This window comes from Nipponia nippon, unplaced genomic scaffold (assembly GCF_047370975.1).
Source record: "Nipponia nippon isolate SJK-2023a ecotype South Korea unplaced genomic scaffold, ASM4737097v1 scaffold_1, whole genome shotgun sequence".
In the NCBI taxonomy this organism is placed as follows: domain Eukaryota; kingdom Metazoa; phylum Chordata; class Aves; order Pelecaniformes; family Threskiornithidae; genus Nipponia; species Nipponia nippon.
The window spans coordinates 117,902,888-117,918,706 of NW_028262290.1; the positions used below are offsets into that span (position 1 = coordinate 117,902,888).

At 40.7% G+C, this 15,819-nt stretch overlaps 1 protein-coding gene across 11 annotated transcripts in view; it reads right to left on the reverse strand.

Annotated features, from left to right (window-relative positions):
• Positions 1–685: 685 nt before the first annotated feature.
• TRAK1 (trafficking kinesin protein 1) overlaps positions 686–15,819 on the reverse strand; it is a 138,084-nt gene continuing 122,950 nt past the window's right edge. For 8 of the 11 annotated variants that reach the window (XM_087769004.1, XM_087768975.1, XM_087768966.1 and 5 more), the window contains 2 exons: positions 8,827–8,929; positions 686–3,669 (listed from right to left, as the gene is read on the reverse strand). In XM_087769004.1, the coding sequence (XP_087625130.1) occupies positions 2,871–3,669; positions 8,827–8,929 (902 nt within the window). In that variant the 3' untranslated portion in view covers positions 686–2,870. Of the gene's footprint in view, positions 3,670–7,437; positions 7,527–8,826; positions 8,930–10,976; positions 11,074–15,819 lie in introns of those variants that run through there. The other 3 variants (XM_087769041.1, XM_087769033.1, XM_087769048.1) reach the window with 2 other exon arrangements.

The window sequence follows — 15,819 nt, forward strand, 5'->3', positions numbered from 1 at the left end:
AGCCCTCCAAAAGTTTATTTTGGCATTACTGCTCTCCAGTTTTCTCTCCGTAGCAAGTATGTCATATAAATGGTATTACTTCCCTCCCAACCTCACACACATCCGTCTCCTGGCTGTCTAATCTTTGTAAGGTTTATTGCCTGACTACCCCCTCTTCCAGGGAGCTCTTTTATCACTACTTAGCTCTCACCATGCGTGCAGGATTTTTTGAGCTTCTCATTGCCTGGCGTTTAATCAGTGGGCTGTTTCCTCCCTCGGTAACGAAGATACCGGCTAACAGCAGACCTCACTTCTGTCTCCTGGAAAACACGGGATGTCTCCTCCTTACTCTGTACTTTCACAGTTGGTCGCTATCATTTTTGCGTCACGTAAGGCAGGACAGTTCACACCCCTCTCCCGCTCAAAATACACAAACCGCACGACATCCAATTCTTCTTTCTTGGAACTCAAATAAAAATAAAAACCCGCATTAACTTCTATATTTTTTTGTTTGACCTAAGTTTCACCAGTTCCAGCAATCTTAAAATCTCAAAAACTCTTCAACCACTTCTGTGTCTAAGAATTTAAAAACCAAACCTGGAGATGGCCTCTTATTTTGCTTTGACTGAGAGATGAAAGCAAGGGATCAAGGTGGACTATTCATTACCTTAAAAGAACAGGAAAAAAGCTGAATAATACACAACAATGCAACTTTTCTGTTATTTTATTGATATTAGTGAAGAAAAATTTCAATTTCATCTTTCCAATGTGTTACAATTGCTTTCTCCGGTGGGTGGACAGCTCCTACTGCTTATTTAAAGGCTAAATAATACTTCCCGATTGCATGATTAACTTCTACACTTTAAGTTCTCATATGGTATTGCTTTCTTCCTCTGGGTATATAAAATGGTCCGTTAAGTCCATGATTTTTTTTCAGAATCAACTGTTATTCTATCTACTGTTTTAAGATACATTCAAATAAAAAGATACTTAAATTTACTTGCAATAAGTGCACACATACAACAGCAAAGAGAGCCGATGACATTTTACTAAAACATTTTAAGTTCATAGAATAAATAGAAGTCTTCAAACACATGCAGTAACTGACCGATGTGTTTTTTCTTTCTCAAAAAATATCCTTAGTGTCCATAGCACTACTGCAATAACTACTTCATTCAGAAAAAAACCCAACCAACCCACCCACCTATCTCTCATCACAAAGACTAAAAGACGGTTTCATTTATACAAGAAATTATCAGTGCTAATGATTTAGTAACAGTCTGGTACAAACGGCAATTCACGGCAATTACGTGTAGTGCGATTACGGTAACAAACAGGGAGCTTGATTTAGATGCCACAAGAAGTGCAAGGAAAAGAAAGCGGATGGTAAGCCCTCCCCCCTTCGCTCCTCTCCATCCCCCCTTCCAAAAAACCACAGGTCTCAGCTCAGCTCTAGAAGCAAGCTCCCTCCAGTCTGCTCCAGTTCCAGGATATTTCAGTTCTTTCTACAAGCACCCAGCAGAAGTTTGGGAGAAACTGAGAAAGAAATGGCAATATAAATGAGGATCGCCTGGCTGTAACTAAAGGTTGTCTGAGGTCTTCTGCTTCTTTTCTGAAAAAGGGGGGGTTATACGTTCGGTACTAGGAAGTGTTTTTTCAGTTTAACACCACTGTGGAATAAAGCGTATCCATATTTTTACCTCTGCTAAGGTCCAACTTTGGATGAAAAAGGTTTCTCTGAAAAAAGAAAAGCAGAAAATGGGTGGGAAATATTCTCACCCTGCCTACAAGGCCATGGTCTTCGACACGCATGAATCCTGAAGATCAGCATGAGGATTGCAAGTCGCTCTGTCCAGCTTGTACCATTCTGTTACTAAATGTTTTTTGTGGTTCTCTGCTGAGGTTTCAAGGACACACCTTTTCCTAATACTGTTTTTGCTACATGTTCTTTTATGACATTCTTATCTGTCAATCTGTTCCGCAACTTTGACTTCTAGGAAGTCACTGTCATGTTTACCTCATGAGTTGTGAAAACTGTTTTCTTTGGGGGCGCCGACAAAGCGTGTTTCAGTGGCAGCAACACATAATAAAGCATTTTCCCTTCCACAATCCAGTGCAGCATTGAAAAACAAAACAAAAAAACAAAAAAGTTGCACAGAGCGTAAGCGTGCCAAATGAAACAGCGGTGGTAGGAATATGTCAATATTCCAGGTACCCAGTAGGCCTGCTGACCTCAACACAGTATTCGTTCAAGTTTAGCACCTCCGGGAGGAGGAGAACACAGAACGGGGGGGGGGGAAGAGAAAAAAAAAAAAAGGTTTCATCCATTCAGGCATAATAGCCAGGCACTCCAGTAACTCAGCTCAACTCATCTACAGAAGCAAAATTAAAACTACCACATGTTAAAGTGAGTGCTTTTTTCAGCATTTAATGAAGCACAAACGCTCCCATGCTTCAAGTGATGTAATGTGAGGTCTCACTAAACACATTCAATAGCTTCCCATGCACCTTCGACTCAAGTTAGGCTAGCTACAGAATTCACGTTTTCCTAGTCAAGTCATTTTTTGTTGGTTTTGTTCTTTTGTTTTTTTTTTTTTTCAGTGCATCTTAAAAAAAACCTTTTCAAAAGGTTAGCAAGTTAACCTTAATACAGCAACCATAACGTAGAGCCTTTTGCACTCAATTGAACAGTAAAATAATCCAATTAGTTACAATAGATCTGGTACATATTTACACATTTTATACAAAGTTTACACATTTCTCCCATTAGGCACGAAGTTGATTTGTCAAACTCAAGAGGCAATGAAGGGGTGGTGGGGAAAGGAAAAGAAGATCGGAGAAAGAATCTGAATATTTTTATTTAAAAAGACTAGCTGTAAAAATAAAGTCCTTCATCGTAAGCTAGTTTGCTTTGGGAGCTTGGTTCCCATGAGGATCCCCGAAGTGAGAGATGTCGGGCCTTTCATCTGCATGCTGGAACCCACCATGGTGGGGAAGCTCCGGTTCCTTCGGATGCCAGTGTTCAGCTGGATGCCTCCGATGGCACTGGTCACGGCAGGGCAGCCCAATGGGAGACCGTCTGGTGCCAGGCCTCCAGGAACAAGGGCCCTCACCGGTCCTTGTGCCCCACAGAGAAGAGGTCCCTGGTCATCAGTTAAAGGAGGAGCTGACGTTTGCCCTGAACTCACAACTTTGGCGATACCAAACCTCTTGACTTTGTCCACGAGATTAAGATTGGAAACAGACACGTCAGTCTGACTCTCACTGTTCCTGATGTTCTTCTTATTCCTCACCTCTTTCAAGATCGAACTAGCAGGCTTCGAAGCCAAGAAGTTGTCATAAGGTGGGCTGGTGCACTTGAACTCAAAAGATGGAGGGGATGAAGAAGGTGTCTGCATAGGTGAGTTTGGTGGAGTGGAAGGAATGATCGCCATTTTAGGGGGATATGCGTTCAGGAAGGTGCCTCTGCTGGCTCTGTCCCAGCTCTGCGGATTGTACACTGCCGCCGAGATGCCCCTTTCCTTCAGCAGCCACACCAGCCCCAGAGACGTGCTCATCGTTGTCGTGGATTCCCGGAGGTTAGTGAAGGATTCGGCCAAACTCAGACGCCGAGGAGTACAAGGAGTAGCCACCGGGGTGCCTTTCAAATTGCTAATGCTGCCACAAGCTGGAGTAGGTGCTGCGTTAAGGCTGAAAGCAAAAGAGCAGGCAAATTATTCTCTCTACTAGGGAATTAAAACTTATTGCAAGCAAGATTTTTAACCCTGAACAGGGCCTTTTATCCATTTTGAGAGTGCAGGAGAAACTGACAGTTCCCAGCTTCTCGCAAATGTGATGACAAGTGCAAAAATGTCATCTCTTACAAAACGCATGTCTCCACTTTGCATACTTCACCACCCAGTCTCATGGGATTAATGCGTTCCTCAACACCACCACATTTCTTCTGATAAACTATTAAATGGACAGGTTTGTGATCAACACCTTCAGTTTTTCTTCCTGATCTACTGGCTGTCACAACTCCCAGTTCCTTCTATGAGACAAGGGGGACTTGACTGATGGTATAAGCAAGGCAGACTTACTTTTTAGTGTCATTTCTGAGCACACAGAACTGTTAGTGCTTCTAGTATGGCTGGGTCACAACAGAGAGCAGCAAGAGAGGAGGGGAACATATTTGCTACAGAAGCATTTGTAGCAAAGCTGCTGCAAGCTGGCATTGTCACCAAGCACTTCTGCAAGGTCAAACCCTTCTTCCCTTCTTCTGTTGAATTTGCTTTAATTTATGGGGAAGAGGATGGGAGACCTGACTTTTGATGGAGATGCGCAGTGGTGTGAATAGTCATCAAAAGAGATGGAAAAAATACAGTCAAGCTCTTGGTTGTCAATTGGTCAACAGGTAACGATAACTCAGCAGCAAACCAAATATGACAAAGAGTCATTCTACTGTTAATTTGGTAAAACATTAATTTCTATAGTTTGAACATGGCAAAATTGCTTCTCAATTCCAGTTCTTTCTTGTCAAAATAAACTATGTACAGGCAGTTGACAAGAAAATGTTAAACGGGCAATAATCTGCACATTTAGAACAAGCGGCAGACATTACATAGTTACGTTTAGCGCTATCTTACTGCATTTTGTTTTCTTAAGCACACTACTGCTAGTTATTCGGGGCTGGGATTTCCTGAGGCGTATCGAATAACATTCATTCTGGTCGCCCAGCCTCTCCCCATAAGCTGACCATCTCCATGAACACAGACTCAGTGCAGCACCTGCTTCCAAACACAAAGGAGACGTTCCAAAGCCTTTGTGCTGCAATAGGAGATCTCATGGACACCAAGGTTTGAGTGTTTCTGGCACTACAGTGCCATCCTTAAAAAACTTGTTCCTTATAGATGAGGCTAGCCGCAGCACATTTACCTATGCATAATTCCCAGTCAAGATTTATGGCAGTCCAAGGTACACCGTTCATTGAATAAGGCATGGTGTACTCAGTTATTCCAGAAACAAGGCATGTGGGACATCCATGACACTCCAAATGCGTGTCTATTTGGGAGAATCCCAAGGGTTCCATGCACCTTTAAAAAAAAAGCTTTCCAACTATTTCTAATCATGCTGTAATCCTGATTTTTGCTGCATATACATACACGAAAAAGTGAATCCCACAACAGTATTTCCTAGGCATGGATTCATCCCCTCTAATGGCATTTAAAGGGTGTTGAACAATGCAACACTTGCTGTTAACAAAGAATTCACTAACCTGAGTGCTCACCACTGTTCAAAGAAGGAAATCTTCCCTTTCATCTTGCCAGGTTAGCAAGTAGAAGACACTCAGCAAAGAGTCAGACAAAAAACAGAGCCAATGCAAGAGAGCAGGAAAACTAAGCGGCTGGGGCCGGGAGGCACAGGAGAAAGACCAGGATCTTCCCTTTTTAGTAGAGTTACACTGTTGGATCAGCTCAGCTGTAACATGCAACTAACTTAAGTTGGGTTCTCTGTACCAAGAAATGCATCAAAAAGCCACACTGAGACAATCTGGTTGGATTTCCAGGTATAGAGAAGCCTCAGGCCAACGGATGAATTGCATACTATTTGCCCATATGGACAAAAGGGCCTAGATGGTCTCTTCTCCCTAGTAACAAGTGATAGGACGAGAGGAAACGGCCTCAAGCTGCGCCAGGGCAGGTTTAGGTTGGATATTACAAAAAACTTCTTCACCGAAAGGGTAGTCAGGCATTGGAACAGGCTGCCCAGGGGAGTGGTTGAGTCTCCATCCCTGGAGGTATTTAAAAGACGGGTAGACATGGTGTTCGAGGACATGGTTTAGTGGTGGACTTGGCAGTGCTAGGTTAACGGTTGGACTCGATGATCTTAAGGGTCTTTTCCAACCTTAATGATTCTATGATTCTATGTCGTCTTGACTGGAATTTGCAGTCTCATTTCACCTTACATTAATGAACTCTGGGAAGCCAAGACTACTGTGAATGTCGGGGTTAGACATCCTGGAATGTTTTGTTCTGAGTCAGTTTCTGATGAGCTTAGAACTTCATCTAATGGTATATAGCAATCAGCTGACATGAGTTAATATAACACTACAAACTTTTGTCCAGTGATCTTCTAAAAGTCAGCATACTTTAACATCTTTAAGGCACTCCTTAATTAAGGAAATATTAGCCTGATGTTATGAAGTCTCAAGTCATGTCTTTTCATGGCTACATAGGATCTGACCAACATGATCTCTACAGTAGTTTAGAACTGTACCAACTTCTACTGAAAGCAAGTGGAACTGCCAAACTGAACCGCAGTTGCAATTCAACAAGAGTAATCCCATATATTCCTACCTGTAAACTGCAGTGAAACACGTTTGAGAAAACTAGTATTAAAAGTGGTATAATTTGAAAAGCAGCCTTGCTAAGTGGCTCTGGGATTGGTCTTCTTGCACCCCCCCAGTGTGGTGTGGCTGTCAGTGCACGTGGCAGAGGTGCTAACGCAAGCTCTCCTTACACCCTCTTCATTCTGCCTGGACTGAATCGGCGGCAGGGGAGAAGGACTCCTCACAGCAGAGCTAAGCTAAGCTGTGCAGCAGCACACACACGCACTCTGAAGGCCAGGCTGAGTGGAGAGGAGAAATGAGCTCACAATTCTTCTCTTAAGCACTGATTAAAGCTGCATCTTCGTAGCTCTGATTCCAGTTCCTAGTGGAACTAAAGAGCAGTGACAGCCACTGTGACGCGTCTCCCACACTGGCTAAACACAGAAGTAGAGAAGAAGTCTTAAAAAGCATGAGAGAGGGAAAAGAAAGAGAACTTACTGTGTGAACTGACTTGCTACAGGGTACGACCGAGTACACTTTGGAAACCCAGACATAGGGTGTTAATTATCAGGCTTCTAAGACGTACTAGTCACGAGTGCCTACAGCACTCCCATGGCTTATTACCTCCAACAGCTTCATTCCTTCCATCTCCAGATATCGGCTGCACAGCTATTTAGATTAGTATTTCTACTAATTTGTCAGCACAGGTACACACTACAGTGCAATTAAAAAAAGAAACAAAACCCAAACCAAAAAACATCCCTGCAAGAAAGCGGTTGTTATGTAGGTGTTGCTTTTTTTGTTTGTTTGATCATTTTGGTAGTGCTTTAACCGGGAAATATTGTCCCCATCAAACTGACCAACACTGCAGAGCAGCCTGGACACAACCACAGAAACAGACTCAAACTGGCCTCAGCAACTCAGCCCAGTGACACTTTCAGAGTTAGACTGAGAAAAGAAACAAATAAATGAGCACCTCATTTAGCTAGATGAAATTTAGTCAGGTTAGAGCATCACCTGGGTTAGAGGCTGGGTTAAAACGCAACCAGGTCGGTAAATACCAAAACTCTTTGGGTTAGCCAGTGCCACACACACTAGCATTCCTTGTACACGACCCTGCCAACACAGACGCTGCTGGCAGTGTTGCTCACCCCCTGCCACGCTGGGTCATAGCGTCTGCCCTATACCTCCTCTCAGCATAACGAGACATAATGCAGCTTCCTCGTCCTCCTCACATGACCTGTGAAGAATCATTTGTAGTTGGTAAGGAGGAGCTCCTTAAACATGGCTGCTGAAAACATCATATTGTTTATTTTGCTCTTTTTCCTCCTGAATGAATGATGAACTTTGGCGTAACTAAGGCACCCGAAAATGTATTGAATTTGGCTGTCAGTTATGGCTGACTTGTTAGATTTAGTAACCAACGTAATCAAGGAGTTTATTATGACCACAATTAACAGCAATTCAACAACAAGAAGAATAAAATAGAACTACAGTCAAATAAAAGGATCTCTTCAGTAACAGTGTTGAGGGGAGAGGAAGACAGAAAAGAGTAAAGAAAAACCAGCCAGGCCACAATTAACTGACTTTGTTCAGAAAGGAAGCAGAAAAGTTATGTTTAATCATCATCCATTTCCTTTCCACCTCGCAGGTTTCCATATTTAATACCCTTACTTTTCATGCGTTCCTTAGGTAGTCAGCGCTCATCTCATGTCTAAACAAGTCTAGACACATCATCTCTGAATGGGGACCTACACAATGGTACACTCCCACACAGGAGCTGGACGGGGCAGAGAAAGTGGTGAGGCATCGTCCTTCTAAACAGAAAAAAGCATTCTTTAAATACTCATTTGCTAAGGAAGGAAAATTCCCTCTTTAGGTATGAAATTCACTCACCTCCTCTGGTTCTCAGATCTTCACCTTCTATAAGGCTACCAAATTGCCTTCTATCGGCATGTATTGCCTATACATGCCAACTGTTATTATTAAGCCAGTTCATTAGTTTCAGTCTGGCTACTATGAACTCATTTCCAACAATTACACCAAGGAACAAAGTAGATGGCTCCCTGTTTTTGATTAGGGCATATTTCCTCCTCCACTCCTCATGTACTTTCTGGATTTCTTTACCTGCGCATCCCTTTTTCTTCTGTGCCAAAGATTTAGATTTTTCCTCCCCGGAAAAATGTGTCTCGTATTTTTTGTGAGAGACCACATACTGCGCGTTCACACATGAGGACTACAACTAGTTTTGGATCAAGGGTAGTCAGGTTTGGATACTGGAAGCCAACTTATTTATGTCTGATCCTGCAATATTTTAACTAGAGACAACAAAATTTCAGGTAATTTGGTTGGCTTTCTAAAGCATTACACATGCTTCTCAAATAAAATCAGGTTGAGGTAACTCAAAATGGGAGGAATAATTTAAGGGTGTGTTGTAATTCACCAACATGGTTAATGCTTTTGCTTATGCCATTACTTTGCATTTCCTTACAGGGAAAACTGACAGAGCTGAAGGCTTTGCCATCACGGGAAACCCTTACCTTGGTGTGACTCGTGTGAGTTCATCGGAAGGGTGCAGAATGCGGCAGGTGGTGAAGGTGAAGGTGGAGTTGGTTTGTGACATGCACTTCCCAGGATGAGGTACTAAATTAAAAAAAAGCAAATTCTTTGCATTTTACACAGAAAAGGGGAAAACCAAACTTCTGTGTGCTGATAAGACAGATGCAAAAAGTGATGAGGTACCTCAGGCAGGATCAATGCAAGAAAAGTAAAATACAGAAGCGCTACAGCGTTGTAACAAACACTTGTTCTCCAAAACAAACACATCTAGGACTCCAAGGCCAGTGCTAAAAGGGTCTGCTGAAACTTCCTCGTGATCGCTAACACTGCAGGTAAGTCTTGCCCAAAACAAATTTAGACAAGGCAGTGCTTGAAATGCTAGTCATCATCTAAACTAGCAACTTGCATCAGTGGAAATTACAAGCAGCATTTTCTAGTACCAGCTCAGGAGCACTGAATTTTTCTGAATGCTCGTGCATTTCAGCTTTTAGATTGATCCGCAAAAAGGTATCCTCATTACTTCTCAGTAATGGATCCAGCTTGCTACGGGAACACAGATTGAAAAGCTGGGGAGGGGACGGACACATGGTACTGTTTCTCCATCTCTGACTTTTCACATCCACAATAAGGAAAGTGATAGTTTTTCGGATCCACTACTGTACATCTGTGACATTTCTCTTGTGCATGTGTTTAGGTTCTTTAAGAATGTACGCCCTCAGCTGCACAACATAGCAGGTTTTTTTAACATTAGTAAACAGTGTAGTAAAACATTTTCCCACAAATGCGGCTGTAAAGATGCCACTCTGTCAGTATATCAGTAATTTGGGAAAGAAGCAATATAGCTCATAATTTAAAAAATGAAGGACTTAGGCCAACTTCTTTCTTCTCAGTAGAGCTACTTCTGTGGATATACTAACCTGCTGTATAATGCAGCTGTGGCCATTGCAAATTAACTACAAAATTTAAGAGCCATGCATCTGAAAAGCTGGTTGAAAACCACCCAGAGTTAAATATTACATCAAAGATATCATGATTGCATAGGTTCTCTTACTTAGTAACCAAACTTAGCAGTGGTCAAAAGACATGCACAATAAAAACTGTGTGCAGCTCCCTCCCTCTCAGTCCTACCCAACCCTCTGAGCCATTCCCTGATTAAGCCACATTTTAATACCACAGTACACAACTATTGAACACATTGCAAAGGACAGACAGACAGACCAACTAGACCAGACGCCATTCTGAACTTCCAGAGATGCTTAGCAGAAGCAAGGCAAGTCTTAATTGTGGCTGTGTTCCCTTTTTCATATATAAAGTATCACAGCTCCAAAACAGTGTGTGCAGTTAGGTAGTCCTTTAAGAACACATATAAGCGGTGCGTGAAGGCTAGAGCAGGGGGAGTGTGAACGGTGGAAGCAGAAGTGGCTAAGCAAACAATGTGAGGTAACTTCTAGTTAGCACTGGAATGTACTGCTGTACGTTAAAGAAGGATATTTCTAAAAACCCACTAGAGTGTCATGTTAACACACTCAGATGTTAGCACAGCATAACATAACAACAAGCTCTACTTCACCTCCAGAGACGGTAATTATGATGCTTCAGGAATCCAGTTGCTTTAGAGATTAGTGTGAGCACTATAAAAGCTATTACAAGGGAGCACAGCCTAGCAATCATGATTCTCTCCATATTGCAGAGAGTTTAAAGAAAATCTGGAGAAAGAGCTCAAATAACTGGACATGAAAAAATTGGTTATTTAGAGAAAACAAAGGACTTCAACATAAATCAAGTAGAAACAAAGCAATTATCCCTGGATGATGAATAGAGAACAGAATAAAGCAATGCCGGTTTAAGATTGCAAGCTCAACCCAAAGCACATAGCTATAATACAATAAGTGCATTTTCCCCATTTGTAATATCCTCAGATTGGAAACAGGCACATTGAAGATACATAGCTGCATTAGCAAAAGCAAGACTCATTGCTATTAATGAGTCAGAGATAGGAGAAGGCTGCTAAAAGTAGAGAAATCACTGACTCTAATAAGAGGAAACAAATTTAAATTATTTTAAAAAAAGAAAAAAAATCAATTTCCACGGATGTATTCCACCCTCAAATACCACTAAGAAAGTCCTGTACCAGCTTCATTCTCCATCAGTCAAGAATGGGGTGTATCATATTGCTGTAGCATTTTTCCATCCTTTGGACACAATACAAAGAGAGGGAGAACCTGTTGCTGTAAATGAACAAAGTTTATAAAACAGAAACAAAATGATTCATTCCTAGCCTAGTAATTTTACATAAGAATGGCCATCTCCTGAGTTGGTCTAAGTTTGAGGAAATAATACATAAGTTTATAATAAGAGAGACTATCTTCACATGTACATACAGCAAAGCATTATTTTAAATACAAACATCTGCTCCACGTGACTGTGTCTGAAACCAAATGTTTTATTTATACGCTCTTTTTCAAAGTAGTAGATGATTAACAATGAGGCTTCATATCTGTATGAAAAAATCTGTACATAACTCAGTGTTTAACAAAACTTACAGAAGCATCATGTAATTTCATCCATCGGGAAACCATAAACTAAACTGTATGCGCATTTCCCCCCCCAAATTAAAGCTAAACCTCAGATTGCTGCCGGATTGTGTTTTGTCTCTCAGTAATTCATGATTCTTTACCTTATTAAGCTTTCTCAAACAATTCTTAGGCATTTTGGAAAAAAATGCAAAACATTATAGCTGAAAGAAACTCTCCTGTAAGCACAAACACTGTTGTAAAAACATCCTTTAAAATACTGCAAAAAAAGGCAGGTACTAGTCAAACTGAATGCAGAGAGCTCCATCTTCTGGGAAAACACAGATTTCCCCACTCAAAACACAAAGCTGATTTTCTATAGCTCCGAGCTGTTTCAGATCCAGCTTCAGTACTCGGACTTATGGGCCATTCTGCTAGGTGCAAACAGCAAAATAGATGAGTTTAGGACACGATCCTCTGCTCAAGAAACCGTCAAAAGACGGTTTAATCTGGATTTTCAACCAGCTCATGCAGAGAAAGGTACAAAGTTACAGTAGGTAAACTAGTGGCCTACCCCATCCACAAAAAGGTGTCAGACAAACTGAGTTTGAGGAAGATTTGTAAGAGGCAGCTATCCTAAAACATCATTGACTTTTGTACCATTGGTTCCAAACTCAAATTTGCTGCTATGCTAGATGAAGAGTGAGGAGGCAGAGAGCTCACAGCAGACAGTAAATCTTTGCATTTTACATAAATACAGATTATGCAAATGCATAAATACAGATCTGGCAAATACAGATTTATGCAAAAATGACCTTTAAAAAAAAAAAAATCTTCAGAATATGGCTTGATCCACACTGGCACAAAGGTAAAGTTTTAGCCCAACTCTGAAGCAAGCCACTCCGCTCATCATTTCTTTGGCACGTTTTAACAGAAGGAGGAAACCTGGTTCCCCGCTCTTTCAGCGGCAAGAGCAGTGGAATTTGGACATTTCTTTAGCACGGGCTGGTGAGACAGGGCTGGAATGACAATCAGGTTGGGGAGCCCTCAGAGCCACAGATGGAGATGGTGTTTTAAAGCATCAGAATTTTATTTTATTGCTGAATAGAAAAAAAATTAAAAAAAGCTCTGCCTGCTTTGGAAGAGGATAACAATGAAGGACCATTAAGAGGCACTTTTTTCCTTCAGCGTCATCATTTGGGATACAAGCTATGGACTTCACTTTTGCCAGTCTACACCACGAACTCCATTCTTTGGTAAGGTGAAACTCCTGAAAACTAGGTCACAAAACCCCATTAGGATCCACAGGACAAGACAGCTGCTTCACGTACTCTCTAAATTCAGCAGAGTTCATCCCCTCCAGGTGACTGAAGGTAAAAGCTCTGATACCCAGTGCTACCTGTACTGAAAACTCCTGGCTGACAGAACAGGGAGAATATAGGGTAACGCTGGAGCTGATGCCTGGGTTAACTACTAAAACAAAGTGGAGATGGGTGATAAAAACAACAGCTGTAAAATGCGAGTGTGGTGCTCTCCTAAAGGCGTTTAGGTACCTTCAAATGTCCTTCAGAAAATGCTGGTTTCAGGACTAACCATGAATGCTCAAAACCTCGAAGAATATCTGCATTGCCAAACTTTTCATTCATTTTGCTTTTGGAAACAGCAAGAGATGAAAAACTGAACTAAGGCAGGTATTCTTTGGACAATATTTTCTTAGCTTTCTTCTGGCTGAGGTCTCCTTCTCATATGTATATAACCATGGAGCATAGAAGTAAAAAGACTTCAATGTATTTAATATGGCTTTAACATGATTTTATGCAGGCTAGGATCCCAAATTAAAATTTAGCATTTTAACAGCACAGATAGCAAATGACAGATTTTTCTCAGAGAAATAATTAATGTGAAATATTCATGCCATTTGAAAATAAAATATATTTAAATGTGCATCAATACCTTAGTTCTAAGAAGAGTTACAAAACTTATTGCTTTTCTGTACAATGGTAACCTCTTAGAAGCATGTACAGTAGTCCTGCTAAAAAACATCTCAAACATAAGACATTCATTATGTGTTTTTGTGATTTTAGGCATCTATTTGGAAAGATCTCCATGTCACTGTTAAGGTCTAAACACTAAGTACAAGAAGGCTGATCCCGTAATGCTGTGCACACGTCTGTTCAAAGCAATCAATCAATCAGTGGAACTAACAAACACAAGTACTGAAAGACCAGTTCGCGCACCCAAAACTAGCATGCAATTACACGCTGAACCAAGCGTAGCCCTTCCAACTTCAAAATGAGAACATTCACAATATTATTAAGTGCTTTCAATGGCTTGGGGTTTTTGTTTAAGGGAAACCTGAAAGGCAATGAATTAAAAAAAAAAAAAACAACCAAAAAACTAACAACCCCTCCCCCAACACAGACTCTGTACAGTTTTATAATATACTACAGTTTCTTTCAAAGAATAAAAAAAACATATTGAGGTTACTAAAAATCTGTGCTGCAAAAATTACTTGTCCTAGGTGGTATTAACAATGCTGTGTCCTATAACTTCTTTACCTTTCCAATTATGCTGAGAGTCTACTCAAGTGATATACAAATTTCAAACTATTCCTGGGTATTAGGCTAGAACTGCGATTCTGGAATTTATAATCCTCCATAAAATTACTGAGCCCACACACAGTATGTAGCTCTGACAGACCAACTGCAGGTCATAAATTACAAGTGTGTTAATTTCTTCTGAAATGTTCAGTGCCATAATTGGGATATAATCTGCATATACGTTGAGGAAGTTATTTTACGTATCAGTGGATACCACAGGTCTTAACATCGGGACAGGAAAATTCAAGGATCATAACTACTTCTTATTTAGTCAGAATGATTTCTGACTCTATCCATCACTCAACAAGAAACAAATGATACTCTGTTCTGAATACATTTATTTTGGCTACAAGACATCTTTGGCACTACCAGCAATGTTTCTTCTCCTGAGCCTAGATGTTAGAATGACTTCTCTTAGGGTTCATCTTGAGCAGCACTCTACACGTCCACAAAATGGCAGTAAAAATAGAACCTCGTAGTAGTCTGCCAGAGAATATCTCCAGTGAAAAAATGGTGAGATGCAACCCTCAAAGCATACGTATCAAATGAAGCAGACACCTACCCACCAAAAGACTAAGATGACTTACACCTGCTGGGAATGGTCCTTGTAGGTATTGTATTTCCACAGACGTTTTGTTCTCAGGTCAGAAGACCCGTAGCTCCAGACTGGCAAACTATGGCCTGCCAATGGCAATTGTACGGAGATACTTTCTGGCTTTCATGACCCTCTTTGAGCTAGATTCTTCCACAATAGAGCTATCCTGGACTACAAGCAAAAAGTACTATCACTAAAGACTGTACCCAAGGTATTCGTTTCCTTCCCTTTTTATTTTACTTCCACATTCTCTAGCAAGAGCTTATTCTGTACGTTGCTTTCTGGAATCTCTCCTGGAATCATGGAAGCAATGACAAAGAATGTTGAGGAGGTTTTTTCAGGAGGAGCAATGGCTGCATGATGTTCAAATACAAAATAAATTCGTAAGCTGAGCACATATATCTCACCTCCCGAAAGGTATTCAGCAGGCAGACTGTGGATCCTAAGAAGCACTGTCACATTAGTAAGTGCCTACTCTAAAAACATCCACAATTATCTTCTCCTTGTATACCACCTGACAAATTGCTTCAACAAAAAGCAGATACAGCAGTATCTTTATTTCATTTGAGCAACGCAACCAATAATGATGTGGTGGCTCACGGATACTACTAAATACTAAGCAGCTGGGTAATCTAGAGGAAGAATAAAGAATAGGAAACTGAAGTTTTCAGTGAATTTGTTTATTCTACCCATCGAAGTTATTAGTGTTGACCAATTTCTCTATTTCTGGAACATATCAAAATTACTCAGCAAACAATAGACAATGAAATAAGATTACTAGGACAATTTCATAGATTTTATCTACTTGCCAATTTATGAGGTAGGGAATATGCTTAAAAACCTTGTCTGAGATAACTAGAGTTCTCCCAGGAAAAATCAGTAGTAACTAGGGAATAACCTGTTAATAACAGTGACCTGTATTCAATTTGTAATGGAGAAAGGAAATGGAGGGAAATACTAGTCTTTCTTGCCAGTTTGTAATCATAGCACAGGTCTACATTTATTTTTCTACTCCAAACAAATCATTACCCACAGATGTTTTACAAATCCGTTCTTGAAAAAACAACCAAAAAAACCTAAACTATATCTATATCCCTGTCTATGTATAGTCCACGACAATAAGGTTTTCAAATTTGACATGTTCCTATGTTGAACATACTTACAATTAGAAAATTCTTTGCCCAAAGTGTAACCCGAATAGCTTTTTATTGTGCAATTATTGTATTCTGAGTACATGAAGAACTGTTTCTTCCCTGCAGCAACACG